Source organism: Vipera berus, assembly GCF_964194415.1.
Source record: "Vipera berus genome assembly, chromosome: Z".
Taxonomy (NCBI): Eukaryota; Metazoa; Chordata; class Lepidosauria; order Squamata; family Viperidae; genus Vipera; species Vipera berus.
The window spans coordinates 109,790,499-109,811,862 of NC_138205.1; the positions used below are offsets into that span (position 1 = coordinate 109,790,499).

A 21,364-nucleotide genomic window follows, 5' to 3' on the forward strand; every position below is an offset into this window, starting at 1 on the left:
TAGACTAAAATAATTAAAATGGAAATAATAGAAATCACAACAGAAACAGTTTAATTGAATTGCTAGTTCACCTTCTACTCCACAGAAAATTCTAAATTTCAGCATGAGACTAAAATAAAATCCAAAACTTTCTTTGTTCAGTGGAAAAAATATTCCCCCCCCCCCGCCCCACTCCACCCTATGAATCAGAATAGCTCCAATACAGGAAATGTGTGAAAACTGTTCCAAGATTTGGGAAGGGAAATATAGATGGACCACTACAGGTGGCACTTCTTTTATTGGAGGAGTATTTTGGGAGACTAGTTTAGGATTGTTAATGTTGTCCTTTTATAGTATTTTAAACTTTATTTAAAAAAAGGATATTCACTTAGACTTGGCTAGGATTGAAGTAATTTACAAGCCTAGCTAATAAATAAGTAAAAATGTAACTAATGCAACATTTCTGTGGATGAAAAAAAATCTATCCAGTAATAATTAAGATATATCCACTCTTATTTTAAATCTTTTTCTTTCTTATGGGATATAACTACTGACATCTCAGCAAAGGAAAGACTTCTTTGCATTCAGAGTTAAATACCTCCAATACAGTGAACACCTGATGGTCATTATTCAGAACAGATTAGATAAGAGTTTGCAAGATAGCTCTTACTCTGTCAGAAAAAGTAATCATTGACAAGCAGGTAAGAATGAATACCAACAGTGCAGTCCTATATCTGCCTGCTCTGAATTATGTCCTGCTGTCCTTAACAGAGCCTACAAGATTGCAGCTCTTCAAGTCCCTTGAATATAATTTTCATATGGTTTTAGAAAAACAACAGAACATATTTTTTTCGCTTGTTAAAATCAGTTAAATACTGTAGGATGAAAGCAATCTCCTTATAGCTGGTATTATTGTTTTGATTCACAAAGGTTTCTGTTGCAGGATTGTTTGATGACTGGAGTCTGCCTGCAACAATAAAAGGAACTATTTTGGTGTAGGGGTTAAGCCACCAGGCTAGTTACTGGAAGACTTGGGGTTCTAATCCAGCTTTGGGCACAAATCCAGGTGGGTGACCTCAGGTCAGTCACTGTCTTTCAGCCCTAGAAAGAAGTCAATGGCAAACACTTCTGCAAAAAATATTTGCCAATAAAACTAGTTTAAGCAGTTGCCAGAAATCACTATAGACCTGAAGGCAAACCCTCCCAAAACAAGCCAAAAACTGTATTTAGGTTTATCTTGGGACATAAAACATCCATATTGAAAAAAAACTCAAAGGCTCACAGGGAGCTACTTTGGAGCAAGAAAAACAATAGGATAACAAGCTTTGTGAATATAAGTAATTTTAGATCTTGGGTACAATGATTCTATATGCCCACTTTTGAGATGGTAATGTCTATTTTTAAATGTCGATCAGAAGGTCGGCAGTTTGGCGGGTCGAATCCCGAGTGCCGCGTAACAGAGTGAGCGCCTGTTACTCATCCCAGCTTCTGCCAACCTAGCAGTTCGAAAGCACGTAAAAATGCAAGTAGAAAAACAGGGACCACTCCGGTGGGAAGGTAACAGCGTTCCGTGCGCCTTTGGCGTCCAGTCATGCCGGCCACATGACCACGGAGACGTCCTCGGACAAGCGCTGGCTCTTCGGCTTTGAAACGGAGATGAGCACCGGCCCCTAGAGTCGGAAACGACTAGCACACATGTGCGGGGGAACCTTTACCTTACCTTTATTATAACATTTGGAAGCTCTTTTTCTATTCAGTGAGGCAAGGATGTTAATCCCCAAATTCTGCCCTAGCCAAACATTATGAGATCTCTTTCCAAAAATGAAAAGACAAATTTTACATCATGTCTTTGCTGTATGGATTAACTTGTATGAATATAATGTTAAGCATAAGAGGGAAGCATATGGTTTGGATTACCAGTGGTAATGACTTCTATCAGTTACTTTATGATTGGGGAGGTAGCTTTCAGGTTTTCAGAGGAGGAAAAATATTTAAGAGAATAAATCAAATAAGTCTTTGGAACAATCGAGTAATGCTCTTGTGTAAAGTGGTACAATTACCTTTTAATTATATCTGATGAATGATTTTGCAGATTCCCAAATATAAAAATTTATTGGAAGGCAACTGGTACTTGAGTCTGTGATGATTGGATGGACCATTGATCAGAATGCAATCAAGAAGAAAGAAAAGAAGCCTGGATTCTTAAACAAAGACATCTCAGCTTTCAGGAATTATTGTCAGTAAAAATAATGTTAGTAAAATCAGAGAAACTCCTAGTTTTTATTCTTATTGGAAGTCCTGTAGTGAACAATGGCATGTATTTATAACTCTAAAAACCTGCTGTGCCAAAACTCAGGGCTCAAGTTTTATTCTCTGACTTGCTTAGAGGACATTCAATTAGGAAAACCTTTACACACATAATATCTTCAATGGGATATCAACCGTCTATACAAAATGATGATTATATGGAAACCAAAATGTGTAATCACACAAACAGCAATAGTGTGAAATGTTGCTGCACCTATATATTCAAGCTTTTATGATTCCTGCAATCTGTACTTTCGGCATATTACTTCACTGCATGCATTTTCTCTCTTGTGCATCCTTGTGTATATATAAAAAAGCTGTGGCACAGATGAAATGAGCTCCAACTCTTGTTGGCTCAGCTCAAAAGACACGCTCCCCGTGATTTATTTTTTTACAATTAACCTAGGATCCTAGCATTGCATGTAGTTAACGTCTCAGCTGCCCACGTTGGCTTTGTTCAGAAAACACGCTAGGTAAAAACGCATTTGCTTAATTTCGAGGGTGTCTCAAGGGCACAGCCACTAACTTTCGGTGCTTTTTATTATTTAAGATGCTACGGAAGGGAAAGATTCATTCAGTCGCCCGGAAAGCGGTGTATTCCGGATCTGTGATTCAACAAACATGAACTTCCCAGCCAGTTTCCGGGAAAGGATTAAGCTCCCTGTACCGCCGCATTCTGGCTCATCGCCACACAAAGGGAGAAGCGTAGCTATGGAGAAAGCTGCAAAGGCCAGCGAATTAATCCGTTGGAATGACGTCGAAACTGGCACGTGTTGCTTCATCCTTCGCAATTTCAGGAACATCCTCATCAAACCAACGATGCACAAAGCATCCATTGCCGCTCCCTTAACCCCGGTCACGTCCCACAAGACCAGCCCTCCCCCAACTTCCGTTATGGCTTCCGAAGTGGAAGTGGCCCGTCATTTGACGTCATCAACCTGCGTCCTTCTGGGCTGGAATCTAACCCATCGCGGAAGCCGCGGCGGACTTGCTTAAACTTATTGGCGGGTAGTATGGTGTGGCTTAGCCGCACTCTCTTAGTCAGGCAGGTTAGTGAGATCTTAAAGTGATCCCCCTTTCCCCATAGCTTGTAGCCCTGGGGGAAAGAGGAAGATGCCCAGGGTTTTCCAGATCATGGAACGATTTCCCAAGTTGATACGGTCTGGATGTGATGCTCTTGCGCTCCTACCCTCTTAGATATTCCCCTCGTTGGTTGGGACTTTGGATTTGAAGGGAAAAGCAAGTGCGGAAAAACACTTGGTTTGGTGGAGATGTTTCTCTTAGGGCAGTATTTTTTTTCCCCAAATGTCCTAGGTCCTAGGAGTTCTTGGGAGTGCCCCAAGACCTTCTTACGGGTTCGTGAAATTGAAATTATTTGCAATTATTTGCATGTTGAAAAATTATATGTTAACCTCCCATTAAACAAATGTTGATATGCAGAGTCCTTTGTAAGCAGGAAGAGGTTCCCCCCCAAAAAAAAGTTTAAGAAACTGGCTTTGCATATGTTCCTAGAGTGGTTTGAGGCACAAACTGGCCTCAATGCACAATGTATTTTGTTTACTGAACAGAATTTAGTCCTTATGGTCAGTTTATGGTTCAATATGGATGAATTTAGAAAAGTGGTAGTTTGCTTAAATTGTTCTATTACCTCATAATGAATGTGTTGGGCCATTTAGGCATATCTTGGCAATGAAGAGCTAAGTTAAAGAAAAGCAATTGAGTTTTTGTCTATTAAATTATAAAAATAGGAAATGTATGTTTCTACAATTATGCTTATTGTTGGGATGTGAGTCTTAATACTATCAATTTATGGGAAGATGTTTAACTCAGGAAATAGTTCCACAAGAAGAAATTCACTATATAGGATTTAAAAAGGTAAAGGTAAAGGTTCCCCTGCACATGCATGCTAGTTGTTTCCAACTCTAGGGGCCGGTGCTCATCTCCGTTTCAAAGCCGAAGAGCCAGTGCTTGTCCGAGGACGTCTCTGTGGTCGTGGCCGGCATGACTAGACGCCAGAGGCACACGGAACTCTGTTACCTTCCCACCGTAGTGGTCCCTATTTTTCTACTTGCATTTTTACGTGCTTTCGAACTGCTAGGTTGGCAGAAGCTGGGATGAGTAACAGGCGCTCACTCTGTTATGCAGCACTCAGGATTCGACCCGCCAAACTGCCGACCTTCTGATCGACAAGCTCAGCGTCCTAACCCACTGAGCCACCGTGTCCCATATATATAGGATTTACTATGGCGTAATTTTTTTATAGAACTAGAGATTCATTCAGTTAATTAATGTTCTAATCCAAGAAACTTTGATTTATGCTGAGTTTTAAGGTGCTAATTTTATTTTCTTTAGGAACAAATAAAGCACTGTTTTTAACAATAGCATTTTACTGTTTTAATGAAGACAAAATAATGGTTGGATTTATAAATTTTATTAAGGAGAGGTTTCCTTGCCTATCGTTTATCAAATAAGATATTACTAGTGAGTTTGTGCTAAACCATGTTTTACAAACCACATTTGTATTCAATGCAATATCATAAACTTAATATTTGATTGCCGTTGCATAGATCACATTGGAATATAGTTGTTCAGATTTAGGAAGAGAATATAATTAATACTTTTCAGAACCTGTTTAACTTTCTATTTATTGAAAACATTCTTATTTTGCTTTTCAAGAAAGTCAGCAATGAGATAGCTTTCACAAATAGTGAATACATATGTTGTGGTTTGAAAATCGCGATTTAGCACAAACCCACTAATAACTGATAGTATTTAATAAGCCATACTAAAGAAACCATGCCTTAATAAAATTTATAAACCCAACAACTATTTTGTCTTCACTGAAATAGTGAAGTGTCATCTTCCAGAAAAGTGCCTTTTGTGTTCCTACAGAAAATAAATAAAATTAGCAACATCAAACAAGAAATATTGTGGCTTATATTATAATATGAAGAGTTTTATTTAAGGTAAAGGAAGTCATACTAATAGATCACCTGTGTTTCAGTACATCTCTTTTTATGATATGTTGCAATTTTCTATTGGGTTGAAGTACACATGTTTCATGTATTAATTTTTTTCAGTATGGCAGATTTATGGATGACCTAAGGATCTATGTGAAAGGTGGAACTGGTGGAATGGGTCATGCTAATTTAGGTGGCGTTGGAGGAAAAGGCGGTGATGTCTGGCTAATAGCAGATGAAAAAATGACCTTGAAGAAAATGAAAGATAAATATCCAAAGAAGCGGTTTGTGGCAGAAGCAGGAACCAACAGTAGGTGAGTTCTTTTTTATTGACTGAGAATGCCTGTAGTTCTCAGTCCTGTCCTAGAAAACAGTCATGTAATGTTTATTTTTTGGTCTTCCAAGTATTGCTGCACTGAAAGGAAATAAAGGAAAAGACTGTGAAGTAAATGTACCCCCAGGAATATTTGTTACTACAGATGATGGGAAACAGCTTGGTAAGGATCTTCATTACTCTTATCTTTATTACTATGTTGAATATAAAAGTAGCTTGGATATCTAGTTTGATTTTTCTTCATGCCATTTTTTGTTAATACTGCTGGATAAAATTACAATTCCCAACTTTCCAATAACATTTTGAAAACTGAAGCTCAGTTAAATGTTTTTTTTCTGCAGTAAATAATGGCTTGGTGTATGTGTGTGTGTATGTATATGTACGTGTGTGTGTGTGTGTGTGTGAGATTTAGAAATGGAAAATAATAATTTTCAGAATCTGTTTAATTTTCTTTTTTATTTAAAGCATGATTATTTTGCTTTTCAGCAAAATCAGCACTGAAATAGCTTTCACAAATAGTTACTAGAATCAGGGCTTTTCAACTAGTGGTACGCGTACCACTAGTGGTACACGAGCACATGGCTGGTGGTACGTGTAGGATCGGTTGAACAGCACTGTAAAAAAAAATAAGTAAAAAAAGTAAAAAGCGTTTTTTTATTAACCTGCTTTCAGCTGCATTCTGTTTCTCCATTCGCTTCTCAGCCGCGTGTTTGTGGGGCAAAAATAGTTCCATGAGACTTCCTAATCTCGCGAGAAGTTAGAAGGTCATGGAACTTTTTTTCTTTTTTACCAATAGTCCCATGGCGAAGGCAGAGAAGCAGAGAAACGGAACGCACCTGAAAGCTGGTTAGTAAAAAAATGCTTGGAGGTGGTGAGGGCATCTGGGCAGGGGGGGGGGCCGGCAGAACCTGACTAGGCTTGTTCCATCCAGACGTTTTTTGCGCTCGCCGAAAGACGGGAAGGAACCCCACCTTTCCTTCCAAACGCTTGAGTGGGGTTTTTGTGGGGTTTTTGCGGGGTCTCCACCATGCCTGCAGCCACGATCACACCACTGGGATTCCCCTCCCCACAGTGTGATGCCGGATCATCCCGCACCCTCCGCAGAGAACTCCTGGCGGACTGCTGGCTCTCTGGCGGCGACTCCAGCCGGTGAGAAGAATGGGGGAAAGGTGGTGAGCCTGGAACCAGCCCTGACTACTCCGGAGGGCTTCTGGCATCCACTCGCTGCCCCCCTCCTGCTGTCTTCACCAGCTGGAGCTGCCTCCAGGAAGCCAGCGGAATGCTGGGAGCCCTCCAGAACGGGCTGGCTCCAGGCTCACTGCCTTTTCCCCATTCTCCTCACCAGTGGTCCCCTGTAGAGCTCCGTCAGTGACATGGCCAGCGGGGCTCACAGCCAAAGGGTCCCGAGGCAGTGCAGCAGGCGGCCTTCCTCTCCTGCGAATAAGGCCAGGAGCAATGTGCTGGGGAAAATGGGGCTCTCCATAGTTGGAAGACGCATCCTGTACCCGAGTCCCATCTTTTTTCCTCTCTCTCTCTCCCTCTCCCCCCCCCCCTCTCTCTCTCTCTCTCTCACACACACACACACCACCTTTTCCCAGCCAGGATCAAAAAGAGGAGCAGCCCCGAGTCTCTACCTGTCAGGTAGTAAAGGATCTGTCAGACAATTTTACCAGCTGACCTAATGGGGAGGGAGGGAAAGGGAAAGTACATGGATGGGGAAAGGAAGGAAAAGAAATAAATAGATGAAAAAGGGAAGGGAAGAAAAGGGAAGAGAGAAATGTGAGAGAAAGCAAGGAAGAAGAGCTAGTAGGGAAAAAAGAGAAAGGAAAGGGTGAGAGGAAGAAAAGAAGGAAAGAAGAAAGGAAGGAACAATGGGAGAGAGGGAGGGAAGGAAGACACCCACCCCAGTCCCACCCCCCTCTACCAGAGACCCACAGATTTCCCCCCCACAGGCACCCTGCAACCTGAGTGATGAGCTGGCTATGCCCCCCCCCCCCAGCCATTGACTTCGCTAGTCAAAAAGTTGCAAAAGGTGATGACATGACCCTGGGACACTGAACGTCATAAGTATGAATCAGTTGCCAAGCATCCGAATGTAAATCACATGACCCTGGGGATGCTGCAATAGTCATAAGTGTGAAAAATGGTCATAAGTGCCGTTGTAACTTCGAATTGTCACTAAGCGAATTGTTAGTCGAGGACTACCTGTACTTTTATCATTTTTTCCCCTTTTTTTTGGTCAAGTTTTTTACACCTTGCTGGGCAACTGGTGGTACTTGGATAGAGCCTTATCCTAAAAGTGGTACAGTGGGTGAAAAGGTTGAAAAGCCCTGTACTAGAACAAATATTGATGCTTAGAATCTAAAGGATATGAAATATAGATAAAGAATAGAAGGGAAGAAAAATAAGTTTAGGCATCATTCTTAAAATTACAATTCTTATAACATCTTGGACAATATGCTGGGAATGATTATAGCTATGTAAAAGTTGTGTGAGGTCAAAACTATCTTGTGACAGGGAACAGACCAGCCTTGTCACACTAGTGCAGGGATCCCCAACCTCCGGCCCACAGCTTACTGCCGGGCCTAGAGCCGTTCAGAACTGGACTGCAAAAGTGGCAGGCGAGTACATGTGTGTGCATGTAACCTACTTGCATGAGCAGCGGGCGAGCACGTGTACATGCACTCCATTTGCATGAATTGAGCTACATGTGCACTTGCCCACTGCTTACGCAGAACCATCCCCTCCTCTGCCCCCCCCCCTTGGTCCACAAAGCCAGAAAGATTGGGGAACTCTGCTCTAGCATATATTTGTTAATTTATTTCCACCTTTATTTGTAAATTATATTTTATTTTCAGCTCAGTGGAATGTAAACATTGAGTTACTATCATATTGAGCCTGACTCCTGATTATTATAGGGACATAGGTATAAAGTTCTTCTGGCAAAAGCCTTTACCCCTGATATTACGTGATAATCTCAGATTATTCAGATTTAATGTGAAAGTTTTCGTAAGTCTTTGGAATGTACATTCATTCATAGAACCCTTTTGTACTATATATTTTCTATTCAATGTGTTCACTAACTGATGATTTATAGATAGATGATTGATAAAATTATTTTCCATGTTGTTGAAAAATTCCTGTTAAAATAAGTTCTATGCCAACAATGCAAAAAATTTCCTGACACTTAATATTTATATTTAGGTAAACTTGACACAGTAGGAGAAAGATTGTTGGTAGCACACGGAGGTATTGGTGGATGTCCAGTAACAAATTTCTTGCCTACCAAAGGTCAGGTTCACATGATACATCTTGATCTAAAGCTTATTGCAGATGTTGGTTTAATTGGGTAAGTTATTGATCTTGAAAATTATATTCTAAAATCTCAATAATTAAAGTAATTTCCTTTGTACTAGATTGACTTAACAACCGTTCATTTACCTCCAGATGCTAGAATGTTTCCACTTGCTCCCTATTTCTGTGTAGTTACAATCTTTTCAGGATTTGCACAAAAGTACAGATTTCAAGCCTTTCTCTATTGTTCTGAAACAATAGAGAAAGGCTTGAAATCTGTACTTTTGTGCTAACCCTGAAAAGATTTTGTAGATTTGGATTGCAGAAGGGAAGTCAGGAAAATATACTTGCTTGGCTTAAAATTGAATCTTTTTTCTTCATTCCTATAAGACATTTCCATTCATTATTAGAAAATATTTACTTTATTTTTTTCATTTGCAATTCAACAACTGTGTTCTATTGTATGTAAAAGTTCTATAGTAACATTAAGTGGTAATTTTCTCAATTCTCATTGTTCTAGATTTCCAAATGCAGGAAAGTCCTCTTTATTAACTAAGATTTCTCATGCCAAACCTCAAATTGCAGATTATGCTTGTAAGTAACTTTCTTTCTTTCTTTCTTTCTTTCTTTCTTTCTTTCTTTCTTTCTTTCTTTCTTTCTTTCTTTCTTTTCTTTCTTTCTTTCTCTTTCTTTCTTTCTTTCTTTCTTTCTTTCTTTCTTTCTTTCTTTCTTTCTTTCCTATTTATTTAACTTACTTATTAAATTTATTTTTCACCTATCTCACCATGGGCCTTCTCTAGATGGCTTACAACAATAAAAACAAAGAAATGAAAAGAGTGTAAACAAAACTGAAGTAAAACAATAGAACAATAAAACAATAAAATAAACAATAAAAAGAAAACAATATAATATAATCAAAACAATATGATAATCAAAAAGATGGACAGGTGAAGAGCAGAGAGCAATGGGGGAGGGGGGGAATGGAGTCTGTCAACAATCTAGCAGCCAGCTCCAGCACAGCCAGTTCTTCAGGGTCCTATGGAAGTTGCGGGGGTGGGGGTCAGATCTTACCCTAGAACAGACATGTCACACACAAGGCCTGGGGGCCAGATCCGGCCCGCGAAGTGGTTTCATGTGGCCCACGAAGCCATCCTGGAAACGGAACGGCTACCACTGCCTTGGCCCTGGCCCAGAGACCCTCCTTCTGCCAGAGACCCTCAGATCTGTCCCACTCCTGCCCAGGCCCCCATAGGCACCCTTGATGCGAACGATGTAGAGCTGGCCACGCCCACCCAGTAGGCCTTATGCACTAGCCACGCCCACCCAGTAGGCCATGCCCACCCTGGCCACGGCCACCCGGCCCCCTGAAGGCAACCGCAATGCTGATGTGGCCCTCAATGAAATTGAGTTTGACACCCCTGCCCTAGAAGGTAGGATGTTCCAAAGAGAAGAGACCATGGGATTTGTAGTAGGCCCTCTGCCAGCAAGAGCCGGACAGGGTCGTCCTAGCAGGATGAGACAGTTCATCAGGTAGCCTGGACCTATGCCATAGCTTTCCTCTGGAGAAAAAAGTGTCTTAATTTCCTGACTGCAGTCACTCTCTGCATAATCTTGGAGCCCAAGAAAATAAAATCTGTCACTGTTTCCATTTCTTCTTTTTTGTCAGGAAGGGATGGGACCAGATGCCATGGTCTTAGTTTTTTAATGTTGAGTTTCAAGCCAACTTTTGACTCTCTTCTTTCATCCCCATCAAGAGATTCTTTAGTTCATTGTCAGCCATTATAGTGGTATCTGCATATCTGGGGTTGTTGCTGTTTCTCCCAGCAATCTTAATTCTGGCTTGTGATTCATCCAACCTGGCATTTCTCATGATAAGTTAAAGAAGCAGGGAAACAATACACTCTTCTCATGCTTCTTTCCCTATTTTGAACCAATTGGTTGTTCCATGTCTAGTTCTAACTGTTGCTTCTTGACCCACATATAGGCGACAGGTAAGTAATCTGGTACTCCCTTCTCTTTATGATTGTTGTGATCCATTCAGTCAACGGCTTTGTTCTGATCCATACAATCAAAGGCTCTTGTGTAGTAAATGAAGCAGAAGTAGAGATTTTTCTGGAACTCCCTTGCTTTCTCCATACTCCATGGTATCCATTGTTTTTGGTTCACATGATGTATACGGTAGTCCTCAATTTACAAAACAGACACTTGGCAACCATTTGAAATTACAATGGATTACCCCCCCCCCCCCAAAGGTACCTATGGCCTGATTCTGAGGTACCAGCAGCTCCTTCCCCTCACAGGACAGTTATGTGATTCCATTTTGGGTGGCTTCACAGCTGCCCTGCATTTCAGTAACATTTGTTGAATACCACAGTCACATGACCATGATTTATTATGTTTTTGCCAAAACCCAGCATTTACTTCCAGGTTTCAGCAAAAATGACATAGAGAACAGTGGATTTCCTTATTAAAAGCGATAACTGCCACAAAAAAGATTGTAAAATTGGCTTGGTCACAGGGTGACCTGCTTTACCTCCATAATGGGTGCTGTGCCCATTTCTCCCTGGAACTTGGAGAAAAAGGGAAGAAAGCAAATCACAACAAATGGATGAAACAAGTCAAGCTTACATTGTTTGGAAGGTAACTCTGAATGTTCAATAGACTCTACACAAGTCCTGATTTAGTATTAAATATAATACTAAATATACATACCATTCTAAATTCAAATTGGGTGGGTATGTTTTTGACTTAAGCGTGATGCTGAACCCATACATGCATGCAGGAGTGAAGGTAAATATATGGGTCCCAGGATAATGTTGCAGGATCCAATCTGAGTCAGTCACCCGGGCCAGAGGTTTAGTCTTTTGAACTTTCGTGCTGAAGCCCATCTTCAGGGAACTTCTCTTACGCACTGAACAGATAAATTTAATCCAGGGGTAAATTTTGAAAATCCTTTATACCACATTTGACTTATTTCCCGTTTTCCACAGTCACAACACTATCTCCTGAAATTGGAACTGTGATGTATCCTGATCACAAGCAGGTTAGTTTCTAATATAGTTATTATATAAAATATATTGTGGAAATTCATTTTTGGCAATGTTAGGAGATCTTACTTGCTTATAACTGAAAGAATGCTGCCAAGATATTTGTAAGGGCAGTGCATATTTCATGTGAGTGTCCTAGTTCCCTAATTAAAGCATATGAAATCCTTGATGTGTGGCCATGTTAATCTATTTTTTATTAATCTCAGGTCTGCAGACCACAACATTGTCTGATTACCTACATAGTCCAGAGCAAAACTCCTATTACAAAACTATTGTTTTGAAAAAAATGTTAATATCATCAGTATTTTAGTAAAGGATCTACTATTTTTCTATCGTACTGATTTCCTATTTTTTTCAGCTGGATCAGTATATCACCAGGAGGGTAACATCTAAATAAAGAAATGAAGTATTTATTCTGAACTTTCTAGTAGGTTAATTCTTGCATCTCTGACTTTATGACTCAAATTGCCTCTTTGTGTGCTCCACAGATACAGTCTTCAGGTTTAGTAAATATTCATGAACATAGGCAGCATCTGGATGCATTACACTAAAGGACCATTTAGTCTGAGATTCAATTCTCTTAGTGGTTATTTGATACAGGCATTCCACAAGTAGGACATAATTGCAGTAGCATTATTCTTCTCAAGTTCTTCAGTAAGGAGTAGCAGAGGTGGTAGAAAGTTGGGCTAGACAGACTTTGATATAAAGTTTGATAGTTTTAGTAATATGTGCTCATGATGAATAGCCATATGTACTTGTCCATTATACTAATTTCTTTCAAAATGAGCATTAATGAGTAAGGAATAATATACAAAAGAATTAAAGACGAGATAAGAAAGGAAGTAAAACAATCCCAACACATCTCAATATTTATTTCTTTAAAATATTTGCTTAAAATGCCCTGTTACATATGTTTCTTTTTAAAGAAAATTCTCACCTCTGCGTTTACGAAGGTTTCATCAACTCCATCCAACCACATCTCCTTAGTCTTTTTCTTTCTCTTGATCCATTCCGTCTCTATATACTTGTTTTGTGAATTATCAACAATTGTTAGGTCTGGGCATTGTACAGCAGATGCTTGTTTGAATTCTAAAGTCCCAGAGCACTTTAGATTCTTAATTTCCTATTGTTTTGTCTATTTTGTGGTCCCATCAGTTATTGCTTTCAGGCAAATGATATTACCTGCAGATAGTCCAATACACCATTGTTGCTACTTTGTTATGCCATGGTTTGTAGTCAGCCTGCAGCAGCTAAATAGGTGGTCTGCTGTTTCTTCAGTTTATTTGCAGATGTAGCATTTGCTGTCTGTAAGAATTGAGAATAGAGAAAAATTCTGAGCAAATCACTCCTGTCAGTATACAATGACCTTTCTTATTTATCAGCCTGAAGGCTCAAATCTAGGAAGCCCCCACTGGCACATGCACAACACCTGCCCAACAACTTCAACATTGATTCCCAGTGGAAAAAGCCAAATGGGTTGCTGAATGTCCAGACTTAGGAAGACATATAAATGACCACACAAAATAGATGCTAAGCTTTGAACTACCATTTCAGCCATGGACAATTCTGAATAGGATTTGCACCTCACACATTGTCTGCCGGGACTCACTGTATAAATGAGGCATAGTATCCTCCCCTCAGTGTGACTGTGTGGTCCCATGTCAAACTGCAGATCACACTGTGACCAGCTATAAGCTGAGGGCACATACCAGTCGAGTATCTGATTTTTTCCTATAAACGATGCTGCCCTTGAATGGTTACATGGCCTGGACACTGGTCTCTGAATAGAGAACTTTTTAACATTCACATTTTATTGTGTTTTATTTTAATCTAGGCAAAATGTCAGTATACACTGGAAGACCATGAATGATAAAAAAATAAGTAATTTTCAGTTATGGCTTTTTATGCCTTTGTTCCTAAGGCCTGGTCTTGTGCAGCCAGAATTCATCTGTCTCTTTCTTCAACTTTTCTATTCTTAGCCATTGCCAGGTCTTGTTATTATCTTCTTTGCCTGCTAGTTTTTCAATGTATTGGGCATGCAGTAATTTGTCTTGCCATGCCTCTATTCTATTCTTATTTGATTTTTCTTGTAGACCAGTTTGGTTTTTTAAGTATTCAGTAATATAAGATTAACAAGCACTTTCCAAAAGTGATTGAAAAAGGAAGTATTTAGTTTTACAAAGTTGAATGTAGGAAAAAAAACAAGTAGAAGCAATGTATATGTATTCATTTATTTGTCCACATGTATTTATTTGGTAAATGTTTATGCTGCTGATTTCCCTTATAAGGTAACTCTAGGCAGCTTACAAGTTATAAACCAAGAAGAAAAATAATTTAAATATTAAAATATTTAAACTCCACAGGTTAAGATTTTAAAACTATACTGTTTAAAACTATATTTTTATATACATGTGCTGTTTTTAACTTGTTATTTGGGGGTGCAGAATTACCACATGAAACTACTAGCTTCCTAATGATTTTGGTATCCCCTTAAGTGAATTCAACAGGCCCAAACCATTTAAAAAAGATGTTTTTTTTCTCTTTAGATAACAGTTGCTGATCTTCCAGGATTAATAGAAGGTGCCCATGCAAATAAAGGAAGAGGTCATAAGTTTTTGAAGCATGTGGAAAGAACTAAACAACTTCTCTTTGTTGTAAGAATATGTTCTTTGTCAGCATTTTCATGCTTACTTTGGCCAACATATGAATTGTGTGTTTGTGTATAAATTTGTATATAAGCCAACTCATGGATAAACAGATCCTCAGATTTTAAACAAAGTACCATAAAAAATGCAGACCAGCTTATTCATAAGTGGCATATTTTTATGGTATTTTGATTAAAAAAATGAAGGTCAGCTTATATGCAGAGTATATTAGATGGTTCACGCCATGTTAATCAGATAACTATTTTTTATTAAACCATAATTTGTTGAGTTAATGCAATATCTTAGCCAAAACCAAAACTCCCATAATTTTGGCAAACCATAATATTTGACTGCAGACTGGAAGCAGTTCCCAAGATGAAGTACTGAAATATTTTCATGAATATAAAACACTGAATGTATATTTCCAAGTATGAATTCTTTAACATTTATGGCAATTCACTTTTGAAATTAAAGCTTGGAGTCTCATAGATTGTCCATCTAAATGCTACTAAGCAATCAGTTTACGTAGCAAAGGAATAATTGGTACTGAAATTTTTGGGTAACTTAGTGGAGGGAACACTCATGGTACAATTTCTATTAGATCCAGAATAGGATAACAGCCAATTATGTAAAGTTTCTATAAAAAGATGTGTGCAGCTTTAATGGAACTCAGAAAAATATCTATTTAATGTGTTCAGTAATTTAGAAATCATTTAGAAACATTAAAGTACTATTTTCCGAAACTGTGCTTTGTATATAAATAAATAACCACCTTATTAACTCTTTTCACTTTCACCACCACGTGTGTGAAAATATTTTTTTTTTTAAATTTAGATTGATGTGTCTGGGTTCCAACTTTCTTCTCATAAACCATTCAGGACGGCATTTGAAACTATAATGTTACTAGCTAAGGTAAAATTACTGTCCCTTTTATGTTGTAACATTAAACTATATATAGTTTCATGATGAAATATTTATTTGCATAATAAGTCTCTTAAAATTATGATATTGAGTTTCAGTAGTATTATATGTCTGGAAGTTTCTCCTTGGTATTTCTAGGGAAGGGTGACAATAAAGATGTTGAGCCAATTGTTCCTGGAAGGGTCTGCTTACCTCAAAGCAGTTTAACATGTTTTATTTCAATATAGATAAGAATATTGTTTTCTATTGGCAGTAGATTTCAGATCTGGCCTCTAAGTCAGAGAGTGTAACAATTGTCTAGCCAGATTTCAAAAATATACCATCACCATATTCACATTTAGTTGTGTCTGAATCTTGTCAACTTAATCTCCATGCTACCCTGTATACACCTAGACGTATGAACAGAAGACTTTTTTTTAATGTTTTATTTAGGAGTGTCTTTCACTGCCAGTAATAAAACTAAAGTTTCATACTCATCAGGTGAACTAGAAAATATAGTTACCGTATTTTCCGGCGTATAAGACAACTTTTTAACGCATGAAAATCTTCTCAAAAGTTGGGGGTCGTCTTATACGCCCAGTCGCCTTATACGCCGGAAAATAGTAAATCCTCGGGAGCAGAGACGTTAGTGGAAACGGACAAATCCAGCGCTCGAGAATGGCGAAAGACGGCCTCCTCATAAATAAACCGACCAGCCCAACCGAGGCTGAGGCTCCAGCTTACCGGCGTCCTAGGGCAGCAGACCCCCTTTTTTTTTTTTTGGAAGGGAGCGGGAGTCAAGCGCGTGCCGAGCCGCCAGCGCTCGGCGAGCACGAGAGCTCAAGGGAGCACGGGAAGCCAGGCAGAGGCTGACCTGACATGTTCGCACGGAGCTTCACTTCACCCGACCCTGGGAGTTCGACTTCAGGGCGTGGTGCCATGGCCAGACCTACAGCAACACCCGCCCGGGAAGGCGCAGCTCGGGAATTGCGACAGGCAGACCACAGCGGAAAGCTGGCGCTGGGGCTTCAGCAACCCGGGGTCGCCCCTCCGCCTTGAAGTAGAAGGTGGCCTTTTGAAAAATAAATATTATAATATGTGCGGGGTTTTTCCCCTTTATTTCTTTTTCCCCTTTCTGTATACTCCAGCGATAACTTATGCAAGTGAAAGGAGGAAAAACCCCGAGTTTGTATTTTCTTGGAAAACTTTAGAAAAGCACAGCAAAATGCAGGGGAGGGTAAACGGGCTTCTCGATCTCAGTGCCATGCAGGGCTCCTTCTGGTTTCTAGTTACTTGGAAACTCGGGGCTTTCTTTGAGGGAATCTCAAACTTGCGGCGCAGGGCTGAGCCCGTTTCTTTCACCACCACCCCCCGCCGTCCTTTTCATTAACTAACCTACGGAAAGAACCGCCTTCTTTCAGACCTGGTACCTTCCTGAAGTGCTGGGCCACAATGCTCGTCGCTCCTGGCCGAAACAGCCAGCGTGTGTGGCTGAAGTAGAAGGGGGCGCCAACGCGAGAGGAGACGAGGTTTAGGCGAGGCAGAGCAAAGCTGATCTCGAGGCCAAAAGCTCTTGATAAACCTTCACCTAATTGAGAAGCAGCCCTGACTTCCTACTTACCCGTATTTTCCGGCGTATAAGACTTTAACCCATGAAAATCATCTCAAAAGTTGGGGATCGTCTTATACGCCCAGTCGTCTTATACGCCGGAAAATACGGTATACAACTGCCTTAACATTATATTGTACCATGTTTATGTTATGTATGTTAAGTAATACTGAATTGCTTAGTAGCCAAATATTTTCAAAAAAGTGTATGCTAATTATATTTGAAGGAGCTGGAACTGTATAAAGAGGAACTTCAAATTAAATCTGCATTGCTTGCTGTGAATAAAATGGATTTGCCTAATGCCAAAGAAAATTTTGAAAAGTTAATGGAACAACTACAGAAACCTCAAAGTAAGATTCATTTTAACCAGTTCCTTTTAAAATGAATACTTGTATCTTTTGGATATAAAATATCAACAATGATTAATAATTGTGGGAATTATGGCTTATCTAATAAATCAAAAATTCATAGCAAGATTTCTAGTGCTTAAATAATAATTGTGGTTCAAGAAGATAAAACACCAAAAATATTTCTATCTGCATAATAATGAACAGACAAGGCCTTTACTAACGGGTAGAGATGTAGTTATCCCAATTTCAACTTGAATTATTGTCTTGAACCATCATCAAAAACAAATATATATATATTAACAATCATGCATTGGCCTTTTTTCTATTCTTTTTTCTTAGAATTTAAACATATTAAAAAGAATAAAATTACCCTCTTCCCTCAAAGAAGGAAATGTTAGAAGCATTGCATCATTTTACTTTGCATCTTCTTTTCCTTTGTTAAGACATTTTGCAGCAACTTTGTACAACCTAATTATTTATGACATATTTTCTTCCTTTCAGATTATTTACACTTGCTTCCACAAAAGATGATTCCTGAGGTCATTGTCAAATTCAGGGAAATCATTCCCATATCTGCACTTACTGGCGAAGGAACTGAGCAGCTGATTACATGCTTAAGAAAAATAATAGATCAAGAAGCTGAAGAAAAGATTGAAAGTTATCAGAGGGAGCAACTCAGTGCATTACATCTCTCAAAAATATAGCAACATTTTCCAATTAAACCAATACATCAATTTTTGTAACTCTGCTTGTAACTGAATTAATGCAAAGTTATGGTTGCTTCTCTTTTTAAGTATAAATATGTGTATTTTGTTCTTGTAAAATAGTAAAAACATATGTAGATTTTAAAGTTACGCATCTCATGTACTTTGTAGAATAAATTTTAAAACATGTAAATATGTAATTTTATATATTGATCCTGGGGCTCAGTTTTCTTCATGAAAGACTTCAAGAAGAGTACAATATTTTGAGAGAACACAACAGATTGTACTACAGACATCTAATGCTGCATGTGATTTCCTGAAATGTTTTGGGCAGAAATGTTTAAATTACTTATAGCCATTCTAGTAGCAGTTGTAAAAAGTCTTGCACTGGTACATCTTTCAGCATGAACAGTGTTAGAACCATTTTATACTATACTAGTAAAACCATACTTGGACTATTGTGTCCAGTTTCGGTCAACGGGATACAAAAAATACTAGAAAGAGTGCAAAGAAGAGTAACAAACATGATTAGGGGACTGGAAGCTAAAAACTACAATGAATGGTTTCAGGAAATGGGAATGTCTAATTTAACAAACAGAAGGATTAGGAGTGAGATAATATCAATCTTCCAATATCTGACAGACTGTCATGTAGAAGAAGGGGAGTCAACCTATTCTCCAAAGCAAGACGAGAAGTAACAGATCAAAGCTTAACAATAGAGATCCAACTTAGAAATAAGAAATTTCCTGTCAGAACAATCAAATCAGCAGGGGAGCTTCCCTCCAGAAGTTGTGGAGATTTTTAAGAAGAGATAGGATAACCATTTGTCCAGAATGATACAGGATCTCCTGCTTGAGCGGGGGGTTCAACTAGAAGACCTCAAAGGTCCCTTCCAACTCTATAATTCTGATGCTATATTATGCAAATCTAGCCAGTTATGGTTTATTCAGCCAAACGGATTAATATGACGTGATTCAGCCAAAGAATACCATTCAGTAATTCATACATGTAACTACTTTTGCACTTATATTTAATAAAGAATGAAGGCAAAAATCTAATATTAGCATGATGTGAAATTATTTGAGGCTCAGAATATAATGTTGGACCCACTGGAGAATTTTAACTACCTGGGAAGATGGACTACAATTTTTTTTGTTCTATAGATGGAAGCCTTCCATGGATCCCAGAGGAAAGTTGATACACACTACTTAAGAACCTATAGAAACAGGTTTTCTGGATGATTCAGTGAAGGTTGTGAGACAATTGACAGCCTCTCATTCTCCTGAATTGTCTGTAGAAATGAAGAACCAGTAATGGAGTTTGTACGTTTATCTTGCCATTAGTATTCTTGGAAGTGGCGGGTGGGATTGGAGACCAAATTGGAGAAAGAGAGAAGCCATCTGGTTAATATATCCTAAACTATAATTTATTGTAAAAATAGTTGATTAAGCCACAATAGGTGTAAACATCTCATCCTGCCATAATCTGTAGCTCATTAGACATAACGGTTGGTTTTATCTAGCCAGTAGAACTAGCTTCTGAATAAACTTCCATCTAGTTATGCTGTAAACGCTGTGAAGGCAGAGATGAGCAAAATGAGGGCCCAGGGCTTGTAGACTTATTCGTTTTGGCAAAAATATGAGCCAGCAATGTGCTGCAGCTGTCAAAAAAGCCAACACAGTGCTAGGCTGCATTAACAGGAAAAGAATCAAGATCATGTGAAGTATTAATACCACTTTATAATGCCTTGGCAATGACACACTTTATTTTATTTATTTATTTATTTTTGGGACTTACATGCCGCCCTATCTCCCGAAGGACTCAGGGCGGCTAACAACAATAAAATACAACAATACAAAAGTTAAAAAGAATTAACAGATGAATACTGCATCCAGTTTTGGTCACCACGATGTAAAAAAGATGTTGAGACTCTAGAAAGAGTACAGAGACAAGCAACAAAGATGATTAGGGGACTTAAAACATATAAGAACGGTTGCTGGAATTGGGTATGTCTAGTTTAACGAAGAGAAGAGTGAGGGGTGACATGATAGCAGTGTTCCAATATCTCAGGCTGCCACAAAGAAGAGGGAGTTAAGCTATTCTCCAAAGCGCCTGAAGACAGGATAAGAAGCAATGGATGGAAACTAATCAAAGAGAGAAGGAACCTAGAACTAAGGAGAAACTACCTGACAATTAACCAGTGGAACAACAACCTGCTGGAAGTTTTTAAGAAGAGACTGGACAGCCATTTGCCTGAAATGGTATAGGGTTTCCTGCCTGAGCAGGGGGTTGGACTAGATGACCTCCAAGGTCCCTTCCAACTTCTATTATTATTATTATTATTATTATTATTATTATTATTATTATTATTATTATTACTACTACTACTACTACTACTACTACTACTATTACCCTTGACTACTACTACTACTATTACCCTTGGCATCCCTTTGATTATAGTTGCTGAAAATCAAGAACACCCATTGCACCATATTCAGATTTGTGTGAGATGAGACTTCCCATTTTACTTTCCTATAAAATGTTAAGTGAACTTTCCCCAGATCTAAGATTTGGCTATGTGTGCTTGCCCTTTTTAAAGAAGAGCAATTTCCTGTATTCCTAATCCCAAATCAGCTATTGCTTTAAAACTTGGCTAATGTTGGTTCAAATTAGAGTTGTGAAATCTGACAGCTCAAGATAAACCTGTACTCACCTACGGATCATAGAGTTGGGAGAATGTGAGCTGTTTGGGTTACACAATAGTAGAATTCTTCATTCCCTGTGATGTTGTGGAAAGATTTGTGGTAGGGATCACTGAACAGTGATCTCCAAAGCACCTGAAGGCAGGACAAGAAGAAACAAATGGAAACTAATCAAGGAGAGAAGCAACCTAGGACTAAGGGGAAACTTCCTGACAGTTAGAACAATTAACCAGTGGAACAACAACCTGCTGGAAGTTTTTAAGAAGAGACTGGACAGCCATTTGTCCAAAATGGTATAGTTTCCTGCCTGAGCAGGGGGTTGGACTAGATGACCTCCAAGGTCCCTTCCAACTTTTATTACTATTACTACTATTACTATTACTAAGATCGATAATGGACCCACGGATGCATTGCAGGAACTAATCTTTTTTCTCCCCTTATTTTTATTAATTAACGTTAATTAAAAACTTTTCAAAATGCAACTTAAAGCGCCATAAAGACTGCAATTTCTGTATGTTTTATGATTAAACATC

General features: G+C 38.9%; 1 protein-coding gene across 4 annotated transcripts; it reads left to right on the top strand.

Moving 5' to 3' along the window:
• The first annotated feature begins 3,229 nt into the window (after positions 1 to 3,229).
• Positions 3,230 to 19,187, top strand: GTPBP10 (GTP binding protein 10). Of its 4 annotated transcripts, XM_081343864.1 has the most exons (11): positions 3,256 to 3,335; positions 3,601 to 3,641; positions 5,367 to 5,560; positions 5,652 to 5,743; positions 8,785 to 8,929; positions 9,395 to 9,468; positions 11,865 to 11,917; positions 14,468 to 14,575; positions 15,401 to 15,478; positions 17,302 to 17,425; positions 17,927 to 19,187. In XM_081343864.1, exons 3-11 carry the CDS (start codon positions 5,379 to 5,381, stop codon positions 18,127 to 18,129), a joined length of 1,059 nt encoding a protein of 352 aa, XP_081199990.1. In that variant the 5' UTR covers positions 3,256 to 3,335; positions 3,601 to 3,641; positions 5,367 to 5,378; the 3' UTR covers positions 18,130 to 19,187. The 4 variants fall into 4 exon arrangements, with proteins under 4 accessions (XP_081199989.1, XP_081199990.1, XP_081199987.1 ...); XM_081343863.1 differs by lacking the exon at positions 3,601 to 3,641 and having other exon boundaries at positions 3,230 to 3,335; XM_081343861.1 differs by lacking the exon at positions 3,256 to 3,335 and having other exon boundaries at positions 3,415 to 3,641.
• The last annotated feature ends 2,177 nt before the right edge of the window (positions 19,188 to 21,364 follow it).